This window comes from Cheilinus undulatus, linkage group 16 (assembly GCF_018320785.1).
Source record: "Cheilinus undulatus linkage group 16, ASM1832078v1, whole genome shotgun sequence".
In the NCBI taxonomy this organism is placed as follows: domain Eukaryota; kingdom Metazoa; phylum Chordata; class Actinopteri; order Labriformes; family Labridae; genus Cheilinus; species Cheilinus undulatus.
The window spans coordinates 15449933-15461962 of record NC_054880.1 but is presented as its reverse complement, the minus strand read 5'-3'; the positions used below and the strand labels follow the sequence as shown (position 1 = coordinate 15461962).

General features: G+C 41.0%; 1 protein-coding gene across 1 annotated transcript in view; it reads right to left on the bottom strand.

Moving 5' to 3' along the window:
- Positions 1-5397, bottom strand: part of LOC121523235 — a 48640-nt gene extending 43243 nt beyond the window's left edge. The window contains exon 1 of the mRNA XM_041808025.1: positions 3090-5397. Coding sequence (XP_041663959.1) covers positions 3090-5320 — 2231 coding nt within the window. The 5' untranslated portion in view covers positions 5321-5397. The remainder of the gene's footprint in view (positions 1-3089) is intronic.
- Positions 5398-12030: the final 6633 nt, after the last annotated feature.

Sequence of the window (12030 nt, the reverse complement as noted above, 5' to 3'; positions counted from 1 at the left end):
TATAAGGTATTTCCCAATTGTATGGAGACACAAGGGTGGTACAACTTGAAAACTTGTTTTCAATTCTCTCCAACATCGAAAATCTGAAAGTCTCTTGTGTGCAAGTGGCCATGCCTTATATTAAACCTAACATAACCCTACCCTTACTCCCTTATTTGCCAGTCATCTTGCAGCATATTCATGACAGAATGCCATCGAAATAAATCCAAAACACCCCAGCTGTCAATAAGAGTTTTGAGAGTAAACCATGGTTATATTAAATGCCTTTCAAAAGTATTCATGCCCATGTTTTACCCTTTTAATCATTTTATAAATTATTCATGGTCAAAATAATTTGGCTTTTTTGACAAATAAACAATTTAATGTCAAAGTGAAAACAGTTTTCTACAAAGTAATGTCAATTAAATAAAAAGAACAAGGTTAAATAAGTGAATATATATACACCCCCTTTAAAGTGACTGACCTATTCAACAGAGGGTCGACCAACTGGTGCTAGTAGTCTCACAATTAGTGAAATAGGGATCACCTGAGTGAAGAGAATGTGTAAGCACTGATTATAATATAAAGACACCTGTGTCTGGAAGGTCTAGTCTCTGGTAGGGGTGTAAATCACCAGCTTCATCCTGATATGATACGATTTTGATATTTCGGACAACGATACAATATTTTCCGATATCACAAAATCTGTCATGTTATGATTTCGATTCGATATGGGCCCAGGATCGATATCAGGTGATTTTGTGCAAAAATTTCACAGTTACAGAAAAAAACAGTTTCTGCTATTAAATTATTGACACGTCTCTGTATTTAATAAAAATATGTCTTTAACAAAAACAACAAAGACCCAATTACCCTTGATTACCTTTAAATTAGGAACACAACTATGCACATTTGTGTTAAAACATATTGATTTAAAACAGCAAATATTTTCAGTACCAAACATTTTATTTCCTCACATCCCCAGATCACTCTAAAGCACCAATAGCTATGGACATTTTCTGCAACCCTTTGTAATAATGATCAAAATGTTTGGCCTGTGTTCCCATTTTAGATTTTTTTTCTTAAACTTATTTACACACGTGGACTTCAACAGATATTTCTGCTCTATATCAGTTCTTCATACTTTACACAGGGGCCTATTAATGTGGTAGCTAGTTCATTTTTGTAGTTCATTCATCTTATGAGATTTAAATGAGGTTAAATATGTGGCATATGATGCTATATAATGATTCTTTATCATTTTTTATTTATTGCAACCTTGATTTAAATAAATGAAAAGGTGCAACAAAATACCAGAGCAAAGTTTTATAAAAGACGTTCCTGTGATATGCAGCTTTATAACAAGAGTGAGGGGGTGGGGGTGTACAGAGAACAGCTGTCCTGCTTGAACCAAGTCAAGTTTGGACAGCTTATATTTTCATTATAAATCTAATGTAAAACAGCAATGTAAAATAAGTGTATCAAAGGAGATATGCAGCAGCGGACTTCTCCTTCTTTATGTATCTGCAGTCTGCTGCAGACAGCACTTGCTTCCTCAGCCATAACGGGTGGAGTGTTTTTATCCGTGAACGATCTCATACGGCGGTTATATACAGATAAAGACGTAGATGTAGTTGGCAAACTAAGGGGAGAGATCCGTCCTGCAGTAGCATCTGTCTCAAATATATCCACACAGCAGAGAGGATATCCTCTTTCCCTCAGCTGCAAAACTTTAAGCCACTGCTGCTACTTAGTTAGCTTGCAGCTAGCTTGCTGAGGACGCTGCCTGAGGCAGGCACTGTCAACGGGGGGGGGGGTCGATATACATAAATGAATCGTTACGCCCCTAGTCACTGGTTAATCAGTATTCCTGGCCACGATAACACCATGAAGACAAGGAACACTCCAAGCAACTCAACTCTTTTTGGCAGACACCAAACACTGCACATCACCACAAACACACCACCCCCTACTGTTAGGCATGGTGGTGGCAGCATCATGCCATGGGTGTGCTCTGGAAGACTTGTAAAGATAGAGGGTAAAATGAATACAGCAAAATATAGAAAAATCCTGGAGGACAATCTTAATCAGTCCGCCAGAGAACTGCAGCTTTGAAGATTCATTTTTCAGCAAGACAATGACCCGAAGCATACAGCGTAGGCTATGCACAACTCACGCACCAAGCTAAGTAATGACCATATAGATAGATGATGCCAAGTGTAACCAAAATGTGCCAAATCTAGAGATTTTAGAGTGTTTGCTCATGGTTTAAAAGTTTGATTTGGAGTTGCAACTGCATCATTCCTAGGTGACATCCATCCTAAACCCTAATTTTTTGAGCAACAATTATATTTTTAATCTATGCTATGTGCCGAGTTCATTCATTCTGACAAAGTAACGTATGTACTTACACTTCAACAGCTTAATAAATCTCTCATGGGTTTCCTTGAATATGATGCCTTTATTATTATTAAATAGGCTTTGTAGCTGCAGAGATACACTCTTTGAGTTAAAGATAGCGATGTAATTTTCAGACTGAGACCCAATATCAAGGCTGGTTATTAAGAACTCTATGGAAGTCTTTCCACAGTAATAGCCACCAGGCTAGGTCTCAAATTCAGTGATGTTGGTTTAAACCACTCAGCATGTGGCACCTTATAAAGGGTGTGTTCAAAGGTACAAGTATGTAGACAGCTCTGTTGGTAGACAAGACAGCTTCAAGAGCTAACCTTTCTGTCAGCTGAATCATTTAGACATCATGCCTTCATTAAAGGCAAGACAGTTTAGGTCCCCCATGTTAAGCTTAATATCGTTACTGCACAGTACAGTGTATCACCTTAACTCAACACGACTGGAGGTGTCAAACACACCCCTAAGGCTACATGTGGTACATACCAGTGAAAACAAAGTGCAGCAAAGCCCCAATTTACTAATTGACACCTTTGAAATGTGTGTAAAATAACTCACCTGTTGCATTTTCCCTCTCAAAACCTAAACTCAAACAAGAGCTTACAGCATCATGACCAAGGTGAGCACATTTTCATCCCCACAGTTGTCATTAACATAGCAGGACTAGACTTAGAACAACCATAAAAAGACTCTACACGTACCCGTCATTCAGGTCAGGTTTAGGTTCTGCCGGTTGCTCTTTCTTCTCCAAGTGCGTCTCTGCAGCGTTGGTATCAGGAAGTTGTGTGTCTTCGATCAGGTCTGACAGCACGACTGCCACCTGTTCTTGCACCGTCCTGGTTCTGTCGGTCTTCTCTGTAACTGTATCCGCCCACTCAGTCTTCCTCTGCGGTGCCCTATTGTGTTCAATCTGTGTGGCATCTGATTGCAGCTCAGCGCTGTTTGTGACAACCTCCACTACTCCTGAAGTACCTGTTACTGCACTTGTTGGGCTTCTGTCAGTTTCTGTGCTCACTTTTACTGTCTTGTTTGCTTCTGCAAGGAGTGAAACTTGCTTTTCTGCCTCTCTAAATAAGGGTGTGATCCTCTCCTCCACTGTACTCGAGTTACCAGAGGCAGCATGAATATATTCAGGGCTGCTTATGGCTTTGTCAGCCAAACATTGTACCTCCTGGCCTGGGAGTTGCTGATCCTCTTTAGGGTGGTCTTCTGTTCCCAGTTCCTTGGTCTGGTTGGCCTCGGACCCCTCCCCCAACTCATGTGGCTGACAGGAGGGTGGAGCAAGGTCGCATACCATCAGTGTTTTCACCTGCCCAACCGGTGTGGCCAGTCCCTCCTCCTTTCTCTCCTCCTGCCCCCCTTCTTTCACTTGTGAAAGTGCTGCAGTTGCTTTTTCTTCCACTTGAGTCTTTGCATCTTTGGCTTCAAACAGCCCAGATGTCAAAGGTCCTGAACTCTTGACTCTTTGTTGCACTTCAGATTGGCTACTGATTTCCTGTTCCCTTTGTGACGTTCTGTCCTCGTCTTTCAGTCTTATCTCTTTTTCCGCAATTTGCACATCCTTTGAGGAATCCTCAAGCAGCATTGCAGCTTCTTTCACCTCTTTCATCACCTCTGGAAAAGCTGTAGTTGCTGCATCTTTATGCAAACACTTCACTTCATCGTCTTGAGGAAATTTAGATATCTGGGTGTTTAAACCTGGTTGGTTCAACCCAATTTGACTGCAATTGTCCTCCTTTTCTTTTTCTGCAAACTCCCCATTATTTGAGATGTCCTCAATGCCTTTGATGGCCTCTTTTACCTCTTCTGCCACTTTTGGGAAAGCTGAAGTTCCTGTTACTTCTTCCTGATTCTTCTCTCTGTTATTTTTTTCCAGAGTCCTAGATGTCCAAGTTTGCACCTCAATTCTTCTAATATCGTCAACATGTCCTTTGCTTGTCTCTTTCTCTGCAGTCTCTCCATTATTTGAGACCTCTTCAATCACCTTGACAACCTCTATCACCTCTCCTGCAACCTCTGGGGATGCTTTAGTTGAGATGTTTTCCTCCTGGTTTTTCTCATTGCTGTGTCCCAGAGTTCTGGACGTCCAAGTTTGCACCTCAACTCTGCTTCTGATTTCTTCTTTGCCTCCAATATCTCTTTTGCTTGTCTCTTTCTCTGCAGTCTCCACATTATTTGAGACCTCTTCAATCACCTTGACAACCTCTATCACCTCTCCTGCAACCTCTGGGGATGCTTTAGTTGAGATGTTTTCCCCTTGGTTTTTCTCATTGCTGTGTCCCAGAGCTCTGGACGTCCAAGTTTGCACCTCAACTCTGCTTCTGATTTCTTCTTCGCCTCCAATATTTATCTTACTTGTCTCTTTTTCTGCAGTCTCCTCATTCTTTGAGACCTCTTCAATCAGCCTGATCACCTCTTTCACCTCTCCTGCAACCTCTGGGCATGCTTTAGTTGCAACGTCTTCCTCCAGAATCTTGGCATCCTTGCGCTCAAGAAACAGAGTTTCTGACACCTTATAGTGTGGTTGCACTTCTGTTCGGCTACTGATATCCTCCTTTTTGTCTTCCACATAATCTTGTTTCATCTCTTGTTCTCCAATCTCCTTCTTTGGGAGCTCCTCATGCAGTCCTAGGACCTCTTTCAAATCCTTTATCCCTTCTTCAACAATTGGAAGAGCAACTTCTGCTTCCTGGCTTATTTCATAGTTTCTCTCAAGATTCTGAGAAGTCTCAGTGACTGGATTATGGCCTCTAAGTTGTGGCTGTTCTTCACTTTGGTTGCCAACATCCTCTATCTTTTCATCACTGCTCATTCTGACAATAACCACCCTCACTCCACCCTCTTCTTTGTTGCTTATCTCTTCTTCTGCAATCTCATCCTGCTTTGGAAAATTTTCAAGCAGTTCAAAAACCTCTTTCACCCCTTCTGCCATCTCTGTAGCTGCTTCTTCTTCCTTTTCAATCTTTGTGTCAATGCCTTCAGGAGACCCAGTCGTCAAAATTTCCAAATTCTGGTGTCCCAAGTATGGTTGCACCTCTTTCTTTTCGTCATTGACTCCCTTATTCTCCATTCTGACTATAACCACTCTCTTTCCATCATCTCTCTTCTCTATTTCTTGTTCTGTGATCTCCTTCTGATATGAGATATCCTCAAGCAGCTTGACAACCTCTTTAACTTCTCCTGCTGCCTTTGAAAACACTTCATCACTCTCTTGAACTTTTGCATTAGCTTCAGGTGACTCAGTCCTCAAAGTTTCTGAACTCTGGCTACTTATCAGTTGCACGACTTCAGTCTGGCTACTGATATCCTCTATCTTTCCATCATCACTTCCCTCATTCTGAATTTTGACAATCACCACCCTATGTCCTCCCTCATCTGTAAGGCTTGTCTCACTTTCGGGAACCTCCCCCATCTTTGAGATGTCCCCAATGTACTCCCTCAACTCTTTCACCTCTTGGACCTCTGTTGTTGCCACTTCTGTCTCTTTATTCTTAAAATCATTTCCTTCAAGAACCCTAGTTGTCCAACTTTCTGAACTCTGCAGATAGCCCTCGGTTTTGCGACTGATAACCTCGGTATCTTCACCATCGCCTGCTTCGTTCTGCACTTTTACAATAATCACCTTCCGTGCTCCCTCGTCTGCCTGGCTAAGGTCTTTTTCTTCAATCTCCTGCTTCATAAGCTCTTCACATAGGACTACAGCCTCTTTCACTCTAGGGAGTGTTGTAATCAGGACTTCTTCCTCTTGACTCTTAGCATTGTGTCTTTCAAGAATCTCCGATGTAATGGTTCCTGAACTCTGCTGATGCACATCAGTTTGGCTTGGCTCGTCATTGCTTCCCTCATTCTGCACTTTCACGATAACCACTTTGAGTCCCCCCTCATCCGTCTTGCTCTCTCCAATCTCCTCTTGCTTTGAGATCTCCTGGCTAAGCCTAACAACCTCTGGAATCACTGTGGTCACTACTTCTTTCTCATAAGTCTTTGCATTGCTGCCTTCAGATGTCCAAGTTTCTGAACTTCGATGATACACCTCAGTCTGGCTATGAATATCCCCATTCTTTTCGTCACTGCTTCCCTCATTCTGCATTTTCACGATCAACACTCTTGTGCCTCCCTCATCTTTTTTGTTGATTTCTGTTTCTGCATTCTCCTTTGGAAGCTCCCCAAGCACTTCAACTGCCTCTCTGTCCCTGTCAGCTATTCTACTTTCCTCTTCTTTAGCTACTGTGAAGATCTCTTCATCCCCACTGTCTTGTAAGTTGTCCTCTTCAGCGCTGTAATAGATCTCTATGGCGCTGCCATCATCTGATCCCACGCTGAAATACGTTGGACTCAATGCCCCATCATATCCACTCATCTTTCTAGCAAGAACGCCTGAAAATGTCTTTTCCGTGTCCATTTTTAACTCCAGCTCCCTCCCTATATCCATTTTCTCAGGCCCAGGAGAGGAACAGCCAGGATCAGAGCTCATCTCATCTGCGACTGACTCTTTAACTAGGATCACTCTCCGTTTGGGGTCTGTAACCTGAGTATCAGTCTCCAGGGACGTTACATAGTCAGAAACAGGAGGGGCAGGGCTTTGAGCCATGAGAGCTGGGCTGATAGTGCTTTGAATGAGGCCAGAGCTGTCTGATTTCACCTCTGAAAGGGGGCGGGTAAGCTCTGAGTAAGGGACTGTGTTTGTTTCTGCTGATTCAGTGGAGGAACTGAGAGAGGAAGTCACAGTAGAGTAAATGATGCTTCTTTCGGTGTAAGATTCATTCAGATGCCGTATCTCTGTGTGGACTTGAGGTGGAGAATTCAACAGGGATGACATTACTTCTGAGGTAAAGCTCTGGGGGAAGAGTGACTCATATAATGCTCCGTATACTTCAGTTTGATTGACAGGAGTGGTGTCAGCTGGGGTTGGGGTGGCACTCTTTGTGGTTTCAGGAATAGATGTTTGAGTGTGAGACATGGAGGAGTCTTGATTGATAGAAGATGCAACAGCAGTGGACAGATCAGGGGTCGTCTTTGTTGCAGTAGTGTCAATGTTTGAGACGACACTTGCCAAGGATGGCATGGTATTTAGAGTTGTGCCGTCAGTTACATCTGGTGCACCCATTTGATGAGTTGGTAATGCTGCTTTAGTAGAACTGCCAAGAGATATCTCGGTTTTTGTGTGCTGGAGGGAGTCAGTGTCACTCAGGCCATTGCTTGCAGGGACTAACTCAAGAGCTGCCGCCTTGACTTCTCCAGCGTCGAGCCCAAGTGGAAGCTCATTCTGCTTAAGGTTGGCTTCTGCCTGAGTCGTGAGGGCAGGCAGACCAGCATCAATTCTGGCTGAGTTGCCTTGAGCAGGAATATTCCCTTTCTCTTCTGGCAAGTCTGGACCATCCAGCTGCAGCTCAGGAATGGTCGCAATCGGCGCCCTCAGTGGTTCGGCATGTATGTCAAGAAAGTTGGACCCATTTATCAGAGGCTGCTTTGACTCTGGCTGGGCATTTGTAGAGAGTGATGGTGCAGAGAGAGTGAAGTGTAAATCAGACTGGTTGGTGGCCACAGGGGGAGGAGATGGGATGTCAAATGAAGTACTGGTGTCGAGCTCTGGTTGAGACATACTCATAGTCTTTGCAGTGGTCTGATCAATCTCCATCTGAGTGAGGTCCGAGGGCTACAGGAAGAGTTACACTCAAATTATTTACAGTTGAAATCATGCATGAATGGCAGAATAAAATTAAAATAAGCTAGCCTTATTATTATTTGCTCAATGCTATTGATCACAATGACACTCACAAAGAAACAAGACCCCCTCAGTAGTGTTTTAAAAAACCTTGAAGGTTGCTAACCAACACAGACTGCTGTTAGAATCCCTAATGCAACAATATCTTTCTACAGCTGCATTTAATCAGCAAAACCATTAAAATATTTATGTATTGATAGAAAACTTGTTGGCAAACATTAAACAGCCTTTTAACACACCTGCAACATCATTATTTATTGAAGTTGCTCACCTCATTACTGCAAGTCAAATATTGACTTTGTTCTGTTCTTTGTTTTAACCAACTCCAGTGAAATATTTGGCTCTTAGGCTAATAGCAGTTGGTGGCTAACTGTTTCAGTCTTCTGCTTGGTGCTAAGCAGGTAAAGTGTAGCTAGTTTTTAGAGCAGGGATGGGCATTTTATTTACAAAGAGGACAACATTAATTTTATTCCAACTGTTGCTATATAAATAGAAGTATAGAGGTAGAACTGTCCCAATTAGACATTTATAATTCCTTGCAGTTCAACAAAAATTTCACACCTACTTTTTCAATACAACTGACAATATTTACCAGTTATTTCAGAAATAAAATGTTTTTATTTTTCAAATGCATTTAGTAATACTTCATAAAATATTTTGACAGATATATTCACAGCAATATGCATATATATATACAGAAGTAAACATATGCCGGTCTACAAGGGTAGTTTAATAAATATAAATCTATGTTTCATATCTCAATGCATTCAGTCTTTGTGCACGTTGTTGCAATGGAAACTCACATTAAATCGTTTATAGTAAATTCTGTCATGTTTTCTTCATGTGTACATTGTTTACAATGCATTCAGAAAATATTCAGACCCCCTTCACTTTCATCAGTTTTGTTATGTTGCAGCCCAATGGTAAAGTTGAAAAATAATTTTTGTCCTCATTACTCTACACTCAGTATCCTATCATGACAAAGTGAAAGCAGGGATTGTTGTCCTTCCAGAACTTTTTCCCATCTCCACACAAGATCTCTGGAGCTCAATCAGAGTGACCATCAGGTCTTTTGGTCCCCTTCTCCCTCGACTGCTCAATTTGGCCAGGGAGCCAGTTCTCAGAAGAGTCCTGGTTGTACCAAACATCTTCCATTTGAGAATTATGGAGGCCACTGTGCTCATGGGGACCTTCAGTGCAGCAGAGATTATTTTGTGGCCTTCTTTAGATCTGTGCCTTGCAACAATCCATTCTCTGAGCTCTGTAGGGCGTTCCTTTGACCTCATGGCTTTGTTTTTTCCTCTGATATGCACTGTCAGCAGTGAGGTCTTCTATAGAGAGATGTGTGGCTTTCCAAATCATGTCCAATCAATTTAATTTACCACAGGTGGATTCAAACCAAGGTGCAGACTTTCTAGAGTTCCATTTTTACTTTGTCACGATGGGGTACGAAGTATAGATTAATCACAATAAAAAATACTTTTTTCAATGAGAGATGTAGCCTCAAAAGACAGCAGACGGGTTCTTCAAGTTCATCAAAACTTTTGTGAGTGTGGATTAACAACCTTCTTGGTTTTAAAAAGATTATCTTTGGTTTATATATAAAAAGAGACTAAGCCCAAATATTAAAAAAAATCAGGGGGACATTTTCTTAAAATTAATATTTCATCATATAGCTAAATAAATAGCACCAAATGTCTCAAGCTACAAGAAAAAAAAGCCAAATTACCTCCTCTTGCTCTTCAATGCCTGTGCTTTGAAGGCCAAACACACTCTTAGACAGACCCTCTTGTTCTTTCTTCTTCCTCTTTCTGAGACCAAAAGAAAAGGTGGCAAACTTTTTAGGTTTGCGAAGGTCCATTTCTGAGTAGCTGAGCTCTTTGCCCTGAGAAGAAGAAAAAAAAGGATGAGAAATACAAGAGTAGATGTTCAGGCGTCCACACACGGAAATGTGGAGTTTTTCCTCCTCTTTTTTCAATAATGATCCTACCCACACCCACTATACTTTGTCCTTGAAAATAACATGTTTTCAACATGAAAATACAACAACTCACTATAGCATGCTGTAAAGAGCATGCCATATCAACAGCAGTCCATCCTTCACCTCGTGGGAGAAGCAGCTGATTCACATACACATTTGACATATTCTTGACCTGCAAAACTTTTCTTTCTGTTCCTCTGCAATGACAATTTCATTTTAAAAATTGTACCACCTGATCTATATCTCATCTAAAACAGCTAATGATGGCAGCAGGTTTTCTTTCTTTGGAGTCCAGTTAGCAACATTATGGTCGCATTTAACAAAAGTGATAATGTTACACACCAGTGACATCAAAGGAGAAACCGGTGTACAGTGTAAGATAACCAGAATCAGGATCAGCTGATTGGCCATGTATGCTTCCACAACAAGGAATTTAATTCCGATTAGCTTTGTTCTCAGTGTAAAGGAATTAAACATTAAGCGCAAAAAACAAATGGAAAAAAATATTAAAAAACAATAAGATTTAAATACGTACAACCTCTTCTTCCATGTCATTTCTGGTAGATACAAGTTCTTCTGCATTGATAGTATGGTTGCAAGATGTGCAAAGGGTGCTAGAAAGCTGACTAGACATGGTCAGAGTATAAAACATGCAGGAGATGAGATAAGGCTTTTACCACTGTGAGTTTTCTTATAGTATTTGAGATACAGTAAAAAGTATAAGACAATGCAGGGTATTTTACATTAAGCAGGGCTAAAGTGCATGTTCAATAAAAGTTATATTTTCTGACAGTTTGTGACTGTTGGGTGGTCTTCAGAGCAACCCTCTGACTGTTGAGTGGCCATCAGAGTAACTCTGTGACTGTTGGGTGGTCTTCAGAGCAACTCTCTGACTGTTGGGTGGCCATCAGAGTAACTCTGACTGTTGGGTGGCCATCAGAGTAACTCTGTGACTGTTGGGTGGCCATCAGAGTAACTCTGTGACTGTTGAGTGATCATCAGTGTCACTCTGTTACAAGCCAGACACTATTTTTTCCCTATCAACACATGAAAGCTATAAACTGTGTTTCATAAAATCTTCTCCCTGGATGAGTGTTCCCTAAGGTGTGCTTTTCAGTGATCTAAAATCCATCTGCATTTGTACGAATGCCAAAAAAACATGGACAAACCTTTGTTTCCTATAACAACTGTCTACATCTGGACTGGGCCAAAGACAGGAAGATATTTTTTCAGCAAAACAAAAGCCAGACATGTCAACATAAATTCTGATCTTCAGAAAATAAACATTATGGTACTAACAGCTTTTATAATCATAACCTACATACTTTGATTAATAGTTTTGGGTTTGTTTTATGGCCTTCTTTGTACAGAGATGTCTTATGGCCATTTTAATGATAGACTACAGGGTCACATAAACTCTACCTCTGACTAGATAAAGTATTAACTGAACAAACATACCAAACATAGCTAACCGTTAAACTCTGGCAAGGTTTAATTAGAAGCCACCTGAGTAGGTCTGTCTGCGGTAAGAATGAGGATATTGCCTAATAAAAAATTATTCCAAGCATTACAGACAAGCTAGAGGGTTTCCACCCTAACTTCATTCCAAGCAGTAAAAACTACTCCACCCTAGAAAAAAATGAAAGACTAGTAGAGCATGATCTCCTTATCCTACATTTCCAGTGGTATGGGGTCTTACTAAAGCAGGATAGATCAAAAATTGTTTAGATTAAGTGCCCCATTTTGGAACAGAGTTCAAGAAAATTACATTTTTGGTGAATAATTGATGTAAAACAAGTAAAATATGCAGCTGGGGTGATAAACAGGTCATTAACAGATTATCTACAGCAATTCTACGATTGTTTTAGAAGATAACTTTGTGAGTAGGGATGTTATGATATCAAATTTGCAAACTTGAGTTTGATTCAAGAAAAAA